Genomic DNA, 20,421 nt, shown 5'->3' on the forward strand with positions numbered 1-20,421 from the left:
TTTCATAAGAACTGTGTCAAGTCAGCAGCACAAAACCAGAGAAATGACCATTAGCACATATTTGTCCAAGCACCGAATGACACTACTACACTACTCTATACACTGTGTACACATCGGGTACACAATTGTCACTAGAAGAATCCTTTATTTTTATTAGAAGTGGCGAGTCAGTGCCCCTACTTGTCCTGGATATTGTAACAGTAAAATGCTCAGTGCTGCTTCTTTCTGGCAAGCTCATCGAGCTTTGTCCTTCAAGCAGGACACTCTGGCAGACAGGACGGCGCGGCATAGTATGGAATGGAACAGACTGTAGGTGTGTTAGGGAGAGGTAACAAAACAGAACATGACTGAACTGGATGCTCTCTGATTTGTGTGGTCTGACAGCTTACATTGTCTCAGATTAGGACTGAAATGACCACACTAGTCCTCAGCAGAACGGACCAGGTCTCAGAGTGGGAGTTTCAATATTAAGTACAGCTCAGTATGCTCTGTTGGCTGTCTTTATGTCCAGACTTATGCGGCAAAGCGCACAAAAGGAACTTTCTCTGCAGAGTGACAGCCCCTTTTTTCTCGACAGGACTGCATGGAGAACAGAGTGTTACTGATGTGCTACTGATAGCTCCCCCTCATGCAATATATAACATAAAATATTTATTAGCAGAGAAGAACAACCAGTAATAACGAACACTTGGAAACAGTAAGGCATCACACTAGAGGAATCAATTACAAACTAGCATGAGGATTATTTAAAAGTGAACAGCACGGTAATGTTCACCTTAAGCCAAGTTCTAGATGATGATACAACATATGGACGACTACCAGTTAGTACTGCTGGATAACATCATGTGATAATGATACCTGAAGTGTGCATGTCACCTGTCAGTCTGTCTCCTTCTGACATACTCTCTCACTATAAGACTATCAAGAGGTAAAAGATGACATGAAAGCATCTACACCCTTTGACCTGTTTCTCTCCTCTATGCATAGTATTTGAAAGGCTTACGATTAAATCAACATTAATGCAACTGTACATGTGCTGATACATACTGCAGCTATCACAGTAGTCACAGGGGCTTTGTGTGACTGGATTTCAGCTCAGCAGGGCTTTGAACAAAATGCGAACTCGCTTACATTATCAACATGCTGGACATACTTTAAATGAAAGGTTTAATGTTAACCATGTTGTAGTTTAGTCTGGTTACCTATGTTAGTCAGCACATAATATTGGACAAGTTCAGATTTTCACCTGATGTTGGCACTAGATGAAACATCACCACAGAGTATGAATGTGTGAACTAAGTTTATAATCTGCTGTTACATATAACTAAAATGAACAATATTTGCTATTTGTCTGTGTTCACTTAGATCAGCTCATCTGTATTTTAAGAACCACTGGCAGGCAATCAGTTGGTTAACTTGGAGAAACTGATTAATGCTGTCCAGTCTTGTTTTGTCACTCTGGATGAAACCCAGGAGCACAGATTTACAAGCTGAAATGAAACCCAGGAGCACAGATATAACTGTTTGACCATGTGCAAGCATATGTCCAGTCAGCTGGATGTCAGATCTTGTAGCGTCTGGTCAGTGTCAAACACACTTACAGCTGAAGATAGAAGACATTCATAGACTGATCTGTTTACTTTGAAGGTCAGGTCTGTGCTCTAGAAGAGACCTTTTAAACCATTCAAACAAAAAAGCAAACAAAAAGCCCAATAGTAATGTCTTACAACTGTTGACATACTGCTTTGCACAATCATTTGCATAATTGTCTTTTAGATCTATAACCAAAACAGTTTTAGATTTCTCACCGATACATGTATTACTTGGGTTTCAGTGAAAGATGTGTTTGATAGTTTGATATTGTTCAGCTGCTACTACTGCTCAAGTTCATTGTCAGATGTCAAAATTTCAGACATAATGGCAACATTTGTGGAAGTGAAACTTTGGCTCCTTTACTGTCAAGTCTGGGTGTTCTCTGTCCAGCTCAGTCTAATATCTGCAAACCTCTTCACTGTTCAGTGCTATCAACACTGAGCACCTCCTGTGACCTCGCCCGCTGAGACACATCATTGCTCGCCTTTGTAGAGCTGGATTTTATATAAACTATCACAAAACCAATCCAGAAGAGGCTAAAATCCACGGGAGGACATGGAGGCATATTTGCTGCTGAAGTTTCAGTAAACTCAGCTCTGAGATGACCACATTGTCTTTTGAATTACTGACACTGACCAGTCACTGTTACCACCACAACTACTGAAAACACATACTGTAGCAGATGTATAATGACAAATGGCCACAGTAATGGATTGCACTTAAAAACAAATACATAAGACATAATAAATAATAAAACCAGTTCATAAAACAGTTTAAGAGAAATCTGTTAGAGGTAAAAACCCAGCAAATAGTTCAGTGCTGCTTCAGCCCTTCATAAGATTTTGTGCAGGTCCACAGGCTCTTTCAGACAAACACCTGACCCCTCCCCCTCCTCCATCCTTTTAACAGTGCTTCATCTTAGAAAAAAAAAAAAAAAAACCCACCAAACTTGTTTGTTTACAATCTACAAGGACCTGACTGAAACCAAACCCCCTGTTGGCCATGCACGCGCCATTTGTCTCAAGGTGATTCTCCTGAAAAGGATAACTAATTTATTGATGCTGTTAACTTGGCAGGACAGCTCCTCTGCTGGAAGCAGACTGAATTTCTAATAAATTAAATCAAAATGTTCCTACTTCCTGATCCTTAAATCAATTACCTTGAAGACAAACATTTCTCCTCGAAGCATAGCAACTGTGTCAAAGTTTCCTTCACAGATGTTGGGTCCATAGTGATCTGGTCTTTCAGTGGTTCTTGGGCGGTCAGGGTGCCGAGGAGGTGACTGAGGTGGCCTGGGCTCTGGGCGAATTGGTGTCACTGTGGGCAGGGCCTGGGTGGGACTGCCGTCTGGCTGACCTTCAGGGATTCACAAACACATTGGGTTAAAGTAAGTGGATAACTGATGAAAGAACACCCAAGTATTTTGGCTGGGATTGGCTTTTTTAGGCACTTTCTAGTTATGTCCTGTGTATGTAAAAAACCTATATTGGTTTCAGAAACCTGCACATGTTACAGGGAATACTCTAATAAAAAACCAGGATACTGTGGCACCTTATTTAGGTTGCCGAACAGTCTTCATTAGTACAGAACGCAGTGACTATGATGATGACAAACATGGATATAGTGATGCATTGACATGAAGAACCAGGTTTCTCATGTCAATTAAAACTGGGCAGAAACTTAAATCATGAGTTATATCAAAAACAAGAACAACTAAATATTTGCTTTTACTATTCAGAAAAATCTCAAAGGTATTTATAAACATTTTAGTGAATGCAATCAACCATAACTAAATGTTCAAATGATCACATTATGTTTCAAGTATTGATAAACATTTGATGATTCCAGAGAAAATTGGCTGCTTCTTCTGATCTTAACATGAGTGTTAATTAATAGTATTGGGTTTACGGCTGTTAGTCAACAAGACATCTACTGGGGCCTTAAGCGACTATAACGGGGATTTTCTCAGTTTAGACGCAGGTGTTGATTAACAGGAAACAACTACTTTTGCATTATTCAAAAAATAAAAAATATCTGCACTTCTAAATCTCATTAATTAAAATGTTACACCTCTTTTGAGTCTAATTTGGCAGCCTAGAAGTCACTGTTTCCACTGAGAAATACCATGGCACAAAATCCACTGTAAAACAACTACTGGATGTTTTAGGTTTACAATGAATGCTTGTTGAGAGATCAGCCCTTTTTCAAACATTTATAATTCATCAATTAAAGAGTTGTAATTGAAGTAGCCACTGCAGCACTTTGGAGGTGCTTTAGAATGGAGCATGCTTTTCATTGATGGTTTCCAACCACAATGCACGAGCAAACCTCAGCACCAGATTATTCAATAGCATGTAGCACACTTCAGCATTCATCATCAACATGCTACTATAAGTGGAATCTATAGTCGTCCTCAAATGTATTCATACCCTTTCATTAAAGAAAAGACAAATTCACAATAGTCGCTCAAATAACTAGAAACTGAAAAAAGTAACAATAAATAAAAAATTGCTAAATTATAATTTTGTGAAATACGACATTGCTTTTGAATTGTGGTTGAAAAGAACAATTTAAAAAAGCTCAAAGGGTTGTTCAACAAAATATTAGTTACAGGTCCCATAATGCTTGTTTGCTTGTTGTTTTTTTGTTGTTGTTTTTTTTTTGTATTTCTGTTGAACCACAATTCAAAAGCAATGTCATGATTTTCATTAAATTATTTATTATTACTTTTGTCAATTTCAACTTATTTCAGTGACAGCTGTTTTTTTTCCTTCTTTAATGGGAGGGTATGAATAAATTTGAGGACGACTGTGTAACTACCTTCTACGTCCTGTAAAAAGTCACAGATAGCCTTTCAGAAACAGCAACTGGAGCCTGTGTGTTTTTCCATGTTTGATGTTATGGCCAAAGTATCTGCATTGCAAACTGAAATGTAACCATTGTAATCAGAATCAGAAATACTTTATTTATTCCCGAGAGGAAATTTTTTCTTGATACATGCACGTTTCCTGCCCAAGAATAAAGATAGAAATATAATAATAATAATAACAATAAAAAGAGTGAAATAAAAAAAGAATAAAAAGATACATAAAAGGTAATAGATAAATAAATATCAAAGTACAAAAAATATCAACCTCCAAAAAAAAAAGAAAAATTACACATATATGCAGTTAAGGCATAAATTGTATGAAGAATATGAGTATACTATGAGCATAATATGAATGGAACCGCATACATGTCCACATCAGTCAGTGCAGCTGGATTCAGAAACCATAAATTGACCTCAAAATCAACTGGACACCAGAAGGTGTCTGTAAAAAACATGCAAAACATCCTACCATAGATCTGTTGTATGCCCCGCCGGTCATCGTCAGGCAACTGGAAGTCCTCCGTCTCCATCCATTGATAAAAGGGAGCCATGATAGCCAGGGGGTTGTTGGAGTGTTCTAAACCCAGGGCATGTCCCAACTCGTGGACTGCTACCAGGAAGAGGTCATTACCTGTAAGAATTTGAGACAAATTAGGAGAACTAAGCAGGGGGTATCTGACTTTGTACAGAATGAGAAAGGCTACATCAGTCTCTCTGGAGTTACAGATATCTTACACATAAAGGACAAAAAGTGCTTCTACATATATAACACACATTGGCATGTGTGTTATATGACTATACAATTCATTCTTTTCTCCTAGTTGTGAAGTCAACAACAAAATGTGGTCACAGATGACACATACATCACCCACAGTCATGCTAATGATTGCTGATACGAATCAATACACATCCCTCTCACTTCAGTCAAGGCATGCTGTCCACTGCCACTGCAACAATTGTACAATGACAGGGCAACAACACAGCTGTGACACACTGATCACTGCATCAACTTCCTCTCAACACAAAGGAGTATTTGGAGATTTTTTTTAAAGAAAGTAAAACCACAGCAGACCAGGTTTAGATTTGACTAGCATATTCCTTTAAGTTCATCTGTGTAGTGAAGCCAGCACACAGCTGGATATTTCCCCTCACTCAGTGCCTCTTTGTTGTTGTGGCACCCAGGGCCCTGGCCTGAGTGAACTTTGAACTTGCTTGCAATTTTGTCTGCCCCAGGAAGGGCCATACGGATTGGTCAGATTTGTGCCACTTACATCATGCTGTTGGGGCACTCGGTGATGTCACTGCTGTGCATGCAAGAGAAAGGGAGAAGCCTGAGATGCCTGTCCTTGAGCATCTCCTAATCTCCTCTTTGAAACACACACAAGGACACACACAGTTCATCTCCCCCACCATCTATAATTTCAGAGTCACATGAATGTCCTCATGGTGTGCTAAGCTGCAGCTAACACTCCTGGGGAGAAAACAGCAGAGGGAAAGACAGAGCACTAGAGATAGCTGAGAATGAATGAAGAGAGTGAGAACTCAGAGCAGATAAAGAGACCTTTTGAAGGTAACCGTGACAACCAAGAGTAAACTTCAAACATCTTAGCACAGTTAGAAGTTCAGCCAGTGCATCTATTGCTGACTATCCTACACACACACACACACGCACGCACACACACACACACACACACACACACACACACACACACACACACACACAACCATTTTTTGTCAGTGATGTGCTCTTTAAACTCATTGTGTATTTGTTTACCCCATCTCACAACCTATTCATCAGCAACAGGGGACTTCCAGCATAGAAAAGGCTGACTAAAGCAGCACCTCTGCTAACCAAATGGAATTTCCAAGCTTGTCCTATCTTTTGCCAGAAACTTGCTCACATCAGTCTCATCTGACCACAAAAGCTTCTGACCTTATAATGCTACTGGCCTACAGTGTTCCGTGTTTTTGTGTAAGGTGTTTTTGAGCTATTTGGATAAAGTGTAACAGCTGCTGTTGTGTAACCATCTGGGCCAGAAAGGTTGATTAATCACATTGTGCGTCACGTGTTTTACACCAAAAACCTTTACCCCAGTAGAATAGTTTTTCACCCAAAATTGAGGTCAAGGATAGGGAGCAACAACACAAAAACTGCAAAGAATGGATGAAATGGATTTGTGCTTTTACCATTAACTGCCATCATTTGAATGTTTAATGTTTTAGTTTGGCGCCATTCAAAAGAAGGTCGGAGGTCAGGACCATTTTTGTTTCGAGGACAGGAGGAAAGCTGCTTACTGAGGCCTGAATTCGGCTCTCCAAGTTTTTAGTTTATACAACTCCACAGCTTATAAACAATGGCAGTTCTGAAGGAATGCCCTTATATTGACTCAGTTCAGTTCTACCCGGCCCCTCTGGTCGTCAGTCCAAATACACGGCCGCGCCGCATCTATGTCAGCACTTAAATTAACAACATTTATATTTTACTAAATATAGGGTCAGCGTCAGTAAAAAGTTTGACTAGTTAGACATGTGTCGAAGTAAAGTCAAGACCAGCTTGTAATTTGGTTGTACTTTGCTTTTAAGCTGTGTAAGTAGCGTGGTGCAACAAAGGGACTAGTCTCCAGATCTCCCCAAGTGGAACACACTCCCACTTACTGTGGCATTCAACCATCCCTGAGATCTGTCCTGCAACACATCCCACACACAGCTGATCACACGGATACAGACATACGCACACACATACACACACTCATACATGCACACACAAAGCATAGCTGTCAGCTGTGTAGATAACAGGGTAGGAAAGCCCGCTTGGCAGGTTTAATGAGTGCACAGTAAGAAGAGGACCTCTAAGAACAAAGATTCTTAAAAGTGAACATACATCCATTATCTATAGGGTTGTGGGGGGGCTATCGCAGCCAACTCAGGGTGAAGGCAGGGGACACCCTGGACAGGTCACCTGTCTATCACAGGGAGAGACAAACAAGCACACTCACATTCACACCTACGGACAATTTAGAATCACCAATTAACCTCAGCATGTTTTTGGACTGTAGGAGGAAGCCGGAAAACCCGGTGAGAGCCCACGCTGCACAGTGAGAACATGCAAACTTCCCACAGAAAGATCCCAGGTGTCCTGGGACGAGAACCAGGGATCTTCTAGCTGTGAGGGGACAGTGGTAACAACCGAGCCACTGTGTAGCCCTAAAAGTGAACATATTCATTCAATCTTCTCTTCAGCATGTGATTAGCTTTGTGTTGTAGAGCTGTAGGGTTTATCTTAACTAAAGTCTAACTGTTGAGCAAGAAGCATTGAGGGAAGGGGTTAGGTTTAGGAAATGATTTTACAAAATTTGTGTCATAAGTACAGTTGTCTTCAAATGTATTCATACCCTCCCATTAAAGAAGGAAAAGAACAGCTGTCACTGAAATAAGCTGACAAAAGTAATAATAAATAAAAATTTAATGAAAATCATGACATTGTGTTTGACTTGTGGTCCAACAGAAATATATATATATATATATACACTGTATATATATATATATATATTCTTTTTTTACGTTTTTTTTTTTGGCCTTTGTGCCTTTATTGGATAGTGCAGTGAGAGAGAGACAGGAAAGTAGGGGAGAAGAATGGGGGAAGGATGTGTGGGAAAGGGCCACGAGTGGGATTCGAACTCATGACCTAGGGACTGTAGCCCTATACATGGGACGCCAGCTCAACCAGGTGAGCTATAGCAGTGCCCCAACATAAATATTTTTTTTAACAAAAAAAAAAAAAAACAAGCGTGATGGGACCCGTACACTAATTTTTTTGTTGAACAACTCTTTGAGCCAATCACTGCAATCAAGTGTTTTCTGTAACTCTCAATCAGACTTCTACACCTGTTGACAGGTATTTTTGATTTTGGCCCACTGCCTATCAGCAAAGTGCTCTACTTTGTCCGGGAAAGTTTTGTTATTTTATTAAATTAGAATTTAGCAAACTTTTTTCAGTTTCTAGTTATTTGAGGGACTATTGTGAATTTTGCCTTTTCTTTATTGGAACGGTATGAATACATTTGAGGACGACTGTACAAATATTTTGTGTGTGCCTACTGCTGCTTGTACAGATCATGATGAATTGATTTAGTGGATTAGTGTAAATCAGTGCAAAGTTCTTTAAAAAAAAATGAGGATAAATTTGAGAACTTTAATGACGTGCAGTTGGGAAAAAGACTGTGTATCGTTAACCAAATGCACACATTAAAGTTTTACCAAGGTAAGTGGAATAACAGAGCCTGACAAATGAGAGATGATGTCGGTAGTTGAATAATGCCAACTGTTATGTGTAGAAGAAAGGAAGGTGGACAGCTGTTTGTAATCGACTATATTGATACATTGCAACCTGCACAACATGACTTGACTCCAGTGCTGCAAACTGCTCATTTGCTAAAAACGGAAACTACTCACCAGAACATTTCCACCAGAATATTAACCACATAACTTGCCATATCCAAACCATTAGAAAAGCTCAATCGGCTATTTGTGTGGCTGTGGCACAAAAATGTTACACAACAACTCAACTTGAGCAGCTAACCATCCACCCACCAATTGGGACAGTCCCAAAAACCTTTCGGGAAAAATGTTTACTGTAGATTGGCATGTTGGGAAATCATTCTTTCTAATTCCTTTTCGCTGTAACTTTTTTACCGGCAAAGCATTACCTCTGAAATCCCTAAAATGCATTCTTTACACATTTCAAATTACACTGACAGTAATGATTTACCTTGTACATTCTGGTTCCCTATGGTCCATGGTTCATCAGAGTCAAAATGTGTGTCCCCGCCCATTCCAGGTCCAGGGAAGTAGGCATGAGCTAGGAAGCCCCCCTCCCCATCAAAAGGGGAGCTGTCTCCATGAAAACCTGAGGCGAAGAAGATCATGATGTCGGGCTCCTTGCGGCGTCCATATTTGATCTCCTGGTAGGGGATTTCGTCAAAGGTCAATGGGGTGACCCTCTCCCAGACTTTAAAGGCCCGCCGGATGGCCTCGTATGAGTTGTACTCACCAATTTTGGGAGTGTAGTTCTGAATACTATGGGAACAAAGAGAGCAAGAGGGGAAAAAAAAGTAAAAACCTATTTCTTTGTAGACTCATAAGCAGTTTTAAGTTTTACACTGTTAGCATGTTGAGATTTCAGCAAGTCTGACAACGATTATAGCAAAAATATCTTAAATTTAAGCAAGCTTTATCATTTTAAGGTCAAGCAAGGTCAAGCATATGCTACTGTTTGTATTCTGTGCTTTCAAAACATTGTATTTTATTGTAAATACCACCAATTTGCATCTTATTGTAAATGCTAATGATTTTTGCACATTTCTATAAATGCATCTCAATTGCATGCTCTTTTGTACATTGTTCCTGTCAGTCTATTGTGTGTAACATGTGTGAGCTACTGTATACCTTGACGTTCCCCGAGGTGATGAATAAAGTATCTATCTATCTATCTATCTATCTATCTATCTATCTATCTATCTATCTATCTATTTATCTATCGATGTGTATCAAGTTCCCTGCATAATATGCAGGATCATTGGCAGGAATGCATTCTCAATACAGAAACTAAAAAATGGCAAGCCAAAAGCTGACTAAATGTAAGTCCCAACTAGGAATAGACTGTTTTACACTACCAGTCTCCAGCAAAGTAAGACTTTCTTTGCATACTGTTCATTTGTGACAGGTTACATTTTCTGATTTGTTACCTGTATGTGAGGTGGCTCTTGTTCCATTTATGTCCAGTGAGGGCATAGCGTTTCCGCCGCACATTGGTTTTGATCTGGCCTCCAAACTTGTCAGGCACACCACAGCGGGGTCTCCTCATTGCTCTGAAGGAGTTGAAAGAAGTCAGGTGGAGGCAAGAGGTATGTGTGTGTATTGAAAGGAAGAAGCACTCAAGAGAAAAGATGAAGGGGAGCATGGTGTTGAAACGCCTGCTTTTTCCAGTTGATGTCTGTGTACTTTTTGTGTTGTTTAATTTAAAGTATACCTATGAAGTTCCTAGTGCAGTCAGACTACTGAGGTCTTCTCAAGCAACTAGGGAGAATATGCACCTTGCTTAACAGCAGTTACTGAAGAAGGGAGAAAACAATACAGATTCTTTAAAACCACTGAGGATTTTTTTGTACATTCTAGGCCAAACAAACCTAATTGAAACATTACAATTAGCTGTAAAGACAAAATCTGGGTCTCCAAACATGCTGCCTGGCAGCATAGTGAAGGCTGGTCCATATTTTTAAGTATGTCTAAATGTACAAAAACATCACAACTATGCCCTGCTGACCTGATGGTTTGAGAGTCCATATGTCCTGTGACCTCCAGCCCGTAAAACCGCTGCATGTCGCTGATGGCATTAGACAGGATCTGAGCTGATCGCATGGTCGACATCTGTCTGCTGGCCTGGGGTAGGTAACCGTACATCCTCAGCCATGACTGGAGACACACAGGAGGGAAACACTGAAAATTGCTGCAAAAAGGAGGATTATCTGTCATGCAATCTGATGCACTTAAATCTAAACTCATTATGAGAAAATAAAAACTGATCGTGAGAAGGAATATTTCAACAATTAATCCCATATAGAATACTCTGCACAGATATGCCTGTCAAGGGACTTTTATATAATCAAGAAGTAAATTATGAAAAGAAAGACATTGCTATGGAAACAATTCTTTTATGAGCACATGAACAGTTTGTGTTGATTACAGCAGAGAACACTGAAGACCATAAAGTCTGTCTTCTCCTTAGCCTCAGCTTTTGTAACACGGGATTATTACTCATATTTGTTATTTGATCTTGAATGAGAGTTCATTGTTCATTTTAAATGTATTTAACTGTGAACTGAGTTGCATTTAATGTTTTGTATATAAAAAGAAGAAGGCAGGGAGGAGAACACAGTGAGGCCTACTGAATCTGATGGTACTCTGGGAGTATGAGACCAGGAGGGCTGGGGGGGTTGGGGTTAATGACAGACTTGAGGGAGAAAGCGTGATACTTGACCCAATCACAGATGACGTAAAGGCTATCCCACCTGTTATGTAGAAACCCAATATCACATGCGTAGACACACACACACTCTCACACAGAAACGCTCTCGCATATTGGGTAGTCTGGGATACTAGATACTCCTACTCACGGTGCAGTGGGTGTCTCTAAAGTGTGTGTCTAAGTCAGGGTGTTTGCTCATGCCTGTATTGTCGCTGTGCAAATTTTCTGTGTGCAGGTCTAAGTTAACATCCATCTTTCACAATTCAAAATACTACCTGATGCCTATATTTACTTACCCACTCCTTTAAAGCCATAAAACAAACTCACCTCTTTCAGTCTTTCTCTCTTACACAGTTCTCAAGCTCTGTATGTAATAAGCATTGTCGTGACATATCTCTACTGCCCACCAACTAGTTAGGTACTCCTGACCCTTTGCTGTTTGTTTGCTGTATGTCCTGTACAAACAAAATGTCAACACAGTCAAATGAAAACAAACTAGGCTTCTCTGACTTTCTTTGATTTACACTGTTTACTCTCATCCTGAGAGACACCTACAAAAAAAGAAAGCAAAGGTGCTCTTCTTTGCAATCGCTTACTGATGAAAAGACCTGATATTATCAACACATCCACTGAGTAACACATTAAAATCAGCCCAGCTAGTGATATCAAACCTCGACATAATGTTAATCTGAGCACGTTTCTACCAACATTCTCCGCGGGAAAAAAAAAACATTGCCTGGTTGTGTCCTTCTACCATTAAACAAGTCCTTACAATGCTGCTGTGATTAATCAGCGCAAAGTGAACGCATAATGCCTGATCGATCAATCACTGTCAACAGCTCATCTTAGTCTGACAGATGCTGAAGGCGTCTCATCCTTTGTGATCAATTATTGTAGGAGATGATGACTGTCACTCATTAAATATATGGCCTTTTTGAGCAGCACCTCTTCTCTTTTCGCCTGAAGGTTACGTTTTTACATCAAAACAGTCTATTAGGTTCTTTGATGAGAAAACTCGAGGAAGGTCATTCAGTATATATGCAGATGATAAATATACAGTAAGCTTGTTGCTTGAGTGAAAGATGCAATTAGTTTATTGGCCTTCAACTTAAGTCCTGTTACTGTGCATGTCCTTGTTGTTTCTACATAAAGTTAGAAAACATATTCATAAAAACTTTTTTTTTTTTTAAATGAATGAAATCAGTGACATTTCTTAAAATCGAAGCACTCCTAGTAAAAACATTTGTAGCTCAAAGGTACAGTGTAGTGAGGCAAAGTTCTTTGTTATGCTACACCTGAGACTTTGTCTTTACAGTCTATCCTATGGCCATCAGGAGGTTAAAGATTACAATCCAAAGTGTTTAAGCCCTCAGGCTTTGGAAAGCTTTGCCTGAGGAGCTGCTTTGTGTCGGTTCTACAAACACATTTGTACAGTCAGGCGGTTATGTGGGGAGTTTCTTGTTCCAGCAGTTTTCATTCACTCACACACTCTCACGGGTTTTAACTGATGCCTGCTGTATATTTGTGATCTAATTACCTCCTATTTACACAGAGATCATTTTCCTTTGTATGTGAAGAGCTGTAAAAAGATCTCTGGATATTACGTGTCATCATTATCTGTCTTTCTGGCAGTGCAAGGATGTACTGGATGTATCAGCTCTGTGAGTGAATGTGTGTGGTTGTGTGTGAATGTGTTAGACCAGAAAGAAGTGTAGAGAAGGCTGAACTGGACATGACCTTGACCTACCTCTGTCTTAAGATAAGGAAGCTTGAAACACACCCATTGACACACACACAAACGTACATTTCCTGAAACACTAAATTCTCTCTCACCCTCCCACTCCCCCACACACAGATACTCAAACTCACATACACACAGTAACGCTCTTCTTCTCAAACACCTTTAGCATACCTGTTTTCACTGTTTAGTTAGGGTTAGGCCAGTGTTATACTGCAAGGTTGCAAATACAAACCACTCCAAGAACAGCTAAAAATGTGTGTCTCCACAGCGGCTACGTCACAAGGGCAGTAAGAGGTATGCTCAGAGGTAGTGTGTACAGGTGGAATGTGTGGATACGACTTTTTAGCAAACTAGAAAATATCGTAATAGCAACAGCTATGCATCCCTGTTGTCTGCTGCAGGGGGGGGAATTTGTGATAAAAAATTTATATCTAATGTGTTTTTACATAGCTGCTCCCTAAAGCTTTAAAACAAATGTTTCACCTACTAAAACAGATCATTTGGCAAAACTAAAACCTCATTGTCAATCCGTGGTTAAACACAGACAAGACACATTTTGTGAATTCTCAGGAGTGCAATCTAATTATTAGAACTGAAGTTGAACCTTTTTTATTCTTGAAATTGGCAGTTTACCAGAGCTCAATTTGTTACTGAGTGAACTAATCTAACAATGATTTTATGTTCAGGGCTTTGTATTTAAGTTTTGTTTATCTTGACAGAAGTCTGAGTGCTCCTCAGTCACTCTAAAGTGATATTTGTAATGTAAAAAGAAATTACTTCGTCAGACCCTGCTATTAATTTCTGTCCTTCTAAAAATCTGTACCCATCTCACATTTTAACAGTTATAAGCTTTTGGGTCATTGGTTGCAATGTGTGTGCAATATGCCTATCATAACAGCCAGCCCAATGAATCCAAAATATTAACATCAAAATCTAAACTTGCTTCATCGTGGAAAAATGAGTGAATTCTGGCAAGTTAAATGAACTGGTGTCAGTGGTAGTAGTGCTGAAGCTAGTAACTAATTAACATGTGGTTGAAAACTCTTTGGCAGACTCATTTTAAAACAAGAACCCACTATAAGGGTCTTACATACCACTTAATGGCTGCATGCATTATGACTGAAAGGCAATGCTATCTAAGAATGACTTTGTGTTTATGTTGGAGCCCAAATACACTTTTTTATGCTCTTGTGTTCTTTGTCATGACATGATGATTAAAAAAAGCACACTACATTAGCACATGGAGAAATCATAACTTTAAAGGGCTTGACATGGCTGGTTTTACAGTTGCTAAGTTCTTACTGGACAATCACTGGTCAGGGAAATGTTCAAGGGTTTACAGTAATGGTTCTGAATCAAATACTCAGAGATCACCTTACTGATGAGCTCAGTTTCATCACAGCAGCTTCATCTGAATTCACTGCTCGGTTGGATTCAAGCAGATGGGTTTAAGAAAATAAATGGATTTTCTAAATGACACAAAACATGTCTCCAAAAGACAGAAAATCTTTCAAGAGCTGATTAGTAATGAGCATTATTGATTGTCGTTTCATTTCAGCTAATGCTGTTCATATTTCATACTGTCTGTAGATAAAAACAAAGCACTTTGCAATGCTGTAATGTAGCTGGTAATGGTCACTCAACCACAGCAGACACTGAAATGGAAACGACGGATTTAAATTGCAATTCCTCTCTGAATTCAAATAAAAGCAATTATAAAGTAAAAACCCAAGATTTGCCTTGTAGCATGTTTTATCCAGCCACTTGCTGTCTCTCCTCTGTAACCAGTATCTACACATGGTTGTCTTGCAGCGATTATAACACTTCATGAAAAAGGGAATTGCCTTCATGTCTTCTGATGTTTGCACCTTCATGGTGTATGTGGATGTATACCAACATACTTGATATCTCTACACACTCTTTCTGTCTCCTACCGGCAAGTATCTAAAACAGGCTGTTGTCAGGTACAAGGGTAGAGCTGCAGGGCTGTTAAGAAGATGTATGGAAGCATATGAACCCTCAACCCCATCGTCTAAAACAGTAAAGTACTTCAGTCTGACCGCTCCTTCCCTCATCAGCTGGGCTGAATACAAAACAACACGAGGAGTGGGAGAAGGCTTGAGTGTGTATGTGTGTACTTGCTGGGCCTCGTCTATTAAATGGTCTTTCAAAGAGTCCTTGAGCTTACCTGCCAAAACCAGGCCCAGCAATATACAAGGAGTTGTAAAACCTGCCAGCCTGTGTGTGTGTGTGTGTGTGTGTGTGTGTGTGTGTGTGTGTGTGAGAGAGAGAGAGTGTGTGTGTCCACCACAATGTCAGCCAAGATACTAACAGAGCTTTTATTCCGAGGCTTGGTCGGCTGCCATCTCTTACCCCCCCAAAAGTTGTACCGAGTAGATGGATGAGGAAATGGAGCAGGGAGAAGGAAAGACATTCAGAAAGGATGGAGAAGGAGGAGGAGGAGAATTGAATTTTTTTAATTTGAAGTTTTCATGAGACCCACATGATGAACAGATTAGAAATGCCACTATTTCTGCAAGCAAAACAATAATCCACAATAGAGAAGAAAGGATTAATGAATTAGCCCATAACTGATTTATCAGAAATGATCAATTACTTTTTGGTGACTGATGTTTCGGTCAGGTAAAACAAGTTCAATAATCTACACCCTCTCTCTTGCGAGTTACAGTCCTATGCATAGAGGGGAAAAAAAAACACAAAAATGCACAGAAACAAACAGGTAAATCTTCTTAATACAAGCGAAGACATAGTTCCCATTTCCCTGCTTTATCACATCGCTGTAGCAATGTGAATCTTTGTGGACACTGTGATAGAAAAGCTCAGCGGAGTAGGGGGGGAAGCAACTGGAATGTGAAGAGACGGCACGTTGTAGATTATACGGATACAAAGAAAATATGACTAGAGGAAGTTGTCTAGTCATGTGCTGAAATAGTCACCAATTGTGGTCCTCCTCACTTTGCTTAAACTGAAAATCGCTGTTGCACACTTTCTGTATTCAGCAAGCCATTCTTATCAAGTTTCTCTCTATGCCCTCTCATCCCCTTTCTCTCCTATTCACAAGTTTTCTCTCACAGCTCTCTCTCTGCAGACAAGAGGGTCCATTGTATTTCCTAGGATGCCTTGGAGTCCCAAGCCCGGCATGCCTGTGCACGGTGTGTGTGTGTGTGTGTGTGTGTGTATGTGTGTGTGTGTGTGTCCCAGTTAGAGAACAGCTGTCACATTCAGCCATCACATGCCGCACAGCTGAGACTGACCGCTACCGTTGCCGACAACTTTGTCCATCTTTGTCCCTCCTTTCCTCTTTCATAAATACCTACATCGCAGATTTCTCCCCGCCAATGCTGTGACATTGCCACTTTTTAATCAAAATTTCTTACATTCTTGTCACACACGCTGTAATAATCCCTCTCTTTTAACCTCCCACTTCATCCTTTCTGTCCAGACAGAGTAGGAGTTGAGGTTTCTGGCCAACTTCAAAAAGCATGGACTAAAGAGTGAGAAGCAGACCTTCAAATGACCAATCTGTACAAAATCTCAGGTGTTTAATGTAACACAATGCAGCACTGTCTCTTCTTTTTTTTTAAAGATTCAGGCTGCTTTGATACCAAATGATTTTTATAACTTATTTAACCAGTGATGTTGATTATGTTGTTCAAGACTCACTCAGTTCTACTTTACCCCTATCTCTAGCAGAGCTTTACCGCCTTGTGACCACTGAATCTTTACTTCAGGCCTATTTTCTGTTCACACATAAAAATTCTATAACCCTTATTATGGCTGGTACGGGTGAAAACAAATGTTCTTCTACGACTCCAGAGAAACATTCATCTGACACAAAGACACAGTGTGACCATTAGTGACTTCATAAAGGCAGCCTCTCCTCTCCCATAAAGATGAGTGGGAGATTAGGAGGCCCATCAACAAACACACAGCAACTCTTCCTTAACTCATCACTTACAGTCTTATCTGACATCCTGCACTCATGGCCATTTTTGCTAGACCACTGCTGATTTTCCAACTAAGCTATCATTGTTTCTGTTGCTATTATTGATTAAAATTGCCTGAACTGGTCAGATGGAAAGCTACAGATGACAGGAGCTTATATAACTTATCCCAAGGCAACACAACAACATTGCTATTCCTTGTATTTGAAAAATACCATGTCGCATCATTGCACAAGAACCCTGATCATAGAGAAATTTAGTATTTTCTTATATTAAATATCCTTAAATGGAGGTGGATAGAAAGGAAGGTGACTTAATAGATCTGCACATTTTAGAGGAAACAATAGTGCAGAGTTACATCTAAGCAGAAAGAGATTATTTTCAAGGGAAAATCTTCTAAATATGTAACTTTGATACACAGAGATGACTTTTTACAGGTTTGATCAACAACCAGGTGATAATAAACAGTTATCCAAATAGTTGTCCAAATAATAAAAAAAATACTGTAGTTATCCAATAAATCTGCTTGGGTGGAACGACATTGATTGTTGACTTGCTTTTCAGACACATTCAGTTCTTTTTAACAATGTGGGGGTTTTTTTGTTTGCTTCTTCTTGTCAGTGCAACAATATCACATGTTGGAGGCTGTCAAGCATGATTTCTCCAATAAAGCTATTGTGTACTTTTGTTTAAAGAGCCAACATCAATAAAGTTGAAATTCACACAAGAAATCTATGCTTTCAGAGGTCTATGAGTTTATGGAGCAATCCAAATGTCAAATAGAAACCACAGATAATGTAGCTGACACATGCTGACACACTCACACATTAAGCAATAACCACACACTTAGGAATTTTTCATTAGTTCATACATAGTGGAAACCCTTTGTCTGTTGTTTCAGTAAGACACATTAGCACACACCTGCACACAAACACTGATCACAGCTATGTTAAAATAGCCCCTCAGAAAATGCTGTAACCTCTCAATTAGAGCCGCTCGGTCACTGAGGTTAGTAATGCAAGCTCACCTCTAATAACCGGGAGGTCTCTCTGTCTGTCAGTCTGTCTGTCTCTCAATCTCTGTCAAACAACACACAAAAGCTTCACCACTAATCACCTTCATACCAGTAGGGAGTCTCCCCTATCTCCTAAGTTGTCTTTGAATACAAACAAGTGTGCTGGATAACCGCTAGACTGGTGCAACAAAAATCCAAAAAGTGCTGGTTCAAGTCCCAACTTGATACTTTGGTGTCTGGTGACACACCTAAATAAACATGGAGTTAATGTGCACTGGTGTCCTTCCTGGTTAAGAGGTGGAGATAACTGCCCAAGAGGAAAGACTAAAGTGGATATGTTGTGAGAGAATTACTTGGCTTTCAAAATACCTCGCTAAACTATGCCTCCTGGGGTAGCAAAGAGGACTAATTAAGTCTAGCAAAGTGATTAATACACATACACATTTTAACTAAAACATGTCCAGTCACTAAAGGAGGTAGAAATGCATTCTCTGTGTGAATGGAGTTTTGAGAACCCCTGTAGTGCTAAAAAAAAAAATAGAACCATGTAAAGATGAAGTTCATACAAACTCCTGCTATGGCTGCTACACTGTCACTGCTGTGGATGAGGTCCTATTTTTGTAGACTGTACAGCTGCCAGTCAACACACTTCTGCTAATGGAAAGTTAAAATGATGTGTATTAACTGTATTATAATAACAAGGCACTCAACACTAGTAACATAACGCAGATGTTGTACAATGGGTGTATTTTTGATACATTTTAGAAAGTAATGTTTATTTGACAGTATATTGCTTGTCAGAAGAATAACTAGAACAGAGCTGTTATGTGGTTGTGTTCATTGGTCTGACTTTGTCAAAAGATAGTCCTATGATGCAGCGGAGAATCCCCGCTTTTGGACACTGCTGTACATCATGTCTCTCGGGTCAAAGTGCGGAGCTAAAACCTCTCACCTCTGCTTGCTCATTGTTTACTATCAGTGACTTGAGTCCATAAGCGTGATTAAAAAGGTGGTGTAGCTGCCGTGTTCTTACCTCTGCGTTGAAGGCGCTCCCATCCTCCGCTGCACGCGCCCCCACCGCACACAACCACAGCGCGAGGAGGGTCCGTCTCCAGAGCAACCAGCAGCAGCTGTCCCGCGAGATGGAAGCCATGGTCTGGGCGCGAGCGAAATCAGTTGTTTGTGGTTCCGTCCCAGCGGTGAGATACGAAGCTTCGACCACTTCTTAATCGATGTATTGATAATAGTAATGCTAGTTTATGTGGCAAAAAACCCTAATTAAAACTCTGTTGTTAATTATAACAAAACAAAAAACGCAACAACAGTCTTCAAGAGTGTACTTGCATCCCGCAAAAGAGCTCCATCCCGGATTTACTACATCTCAGTTCCCCTCCATAAGTCGTCTTCACTCGTGTGTGAGAATGTGAGTCCACACTCCTGAGAGTTTACTGTCACCACCGGCACACTGTCACCTTTTCTTTAAGCGCTGTGTAGCGGAGTAGCCCACGAGCGTCTAATTTAATGTACATCAAAATCTAATTAGTAATCTCGAACACGCACTTTACACACAAACCAAGAAATGCCCCCCACCAGCAGCAAACCACGGGAACACTTGACTAAAACATTTAAACGCTAACATGTTCAAACTCGGTGACATAATAACCTCGTCTCGTGATAACGTCCGAAAGACCAGCAGTTACATCTACCTCGAGAAAGTTGCAAACAAAAAACAGCGATGAGCCCAAAGTTGACCGCACTTGACCGACTCCCTCAGCTGTAGCTTCAAGAAACAAGCGGTAAAAGGCTGCCTGAGATCGCGACCTTTCGTTTAAAACATATATTCATTGGTTTCGTTGCCCTTTGCGTCCAGTTTTCCTTTTTACTGGAGGAAATCTTCTCGAAAGCTGATACTTAGCTTGCTGCTCTCAGCCCTGTCCGGAGACAGGGTCTGTGTGGTCACGCTGTGGGAGCAGGTCGGACAGTGGTCGGCTGATCGGACTGTTTCTGAACACAGCGTGAGTCTGCAAGCGTCAAGGTAGACATCACCAACCACGTCCTGCTGTCTGGACTTTCATAATAAAAGAAAAGACTGGTCTGACTTCTGGCAGTTCTGACTGGAAAGAAAACCACAATGGGTCTGTGTTACACTACGACTGCCACAATTTCTGTCAATTAATGTATCGACTATTTTACCGATTAATAGATTCATCTAGA

The 20,421-nt window shown here is 40.1% G+C and overlaps 1 protein-coding gene across 1 annotated transcript in view; it reads right to left on the reverse strand.

Annotated features, from left to right (window-relative positions):
* The window catches only part of mmp15b (matrix metallopeptidase 15b), a 34,508-nt gene extending 14,323 nt beyond the window's left edge, over positions 1-20,185 (reverse strand). Inside the window, exons 1-6 of the mRNA XM_008279193.1 lie at positions 19,241-20,185; positions 10,785-10,933; positions 10,207-10,329; positions 9,231-9,538; positions 4,932-5,093; positions 2,753-2,949 (exon numbers count right to left, since the gene is read on the reverse strand). Of these exons, the coding sequence (XP_008277415.1) occupies positions 2,753-2,949; positions 4,932-5,093; positions 9,231-9,538; positions 10,207-10,329; positions 10,785-10,933; positions 19,241-19,360 (1,059 nt within the window). The 5' untranslated portion in view covers positions 19,361-20,185. The remainder of the gene's footprint in view (positions 1-2,752; positions 2,950-4,931; positions 5,094-9,230; positions 9,539-10,206; positions 10,330-10,784; positions 10,934-19,240) is intronic.
* Between the last annotated feature and the right edge of the window lie 236 nt (positions 20,186-20,421).

The sequence above is a fragment of the Stegastes partitus genome, unplaced genomic scaffold (genome assembly GCF_000690725.1).
Source record: "Stegastes partitus isolate 25-593 unplaced genomic scaffold, Stegastes_partitus-1.0.2 Scaffold147, whole genome shotgun sequence".
In the NCBI taxonomy this organism is placed as follows: Eukaryota; Metazoa; Chordata; class Actinopteri; family Pomacentridae; genus Stegastes; species Stegastes partitus.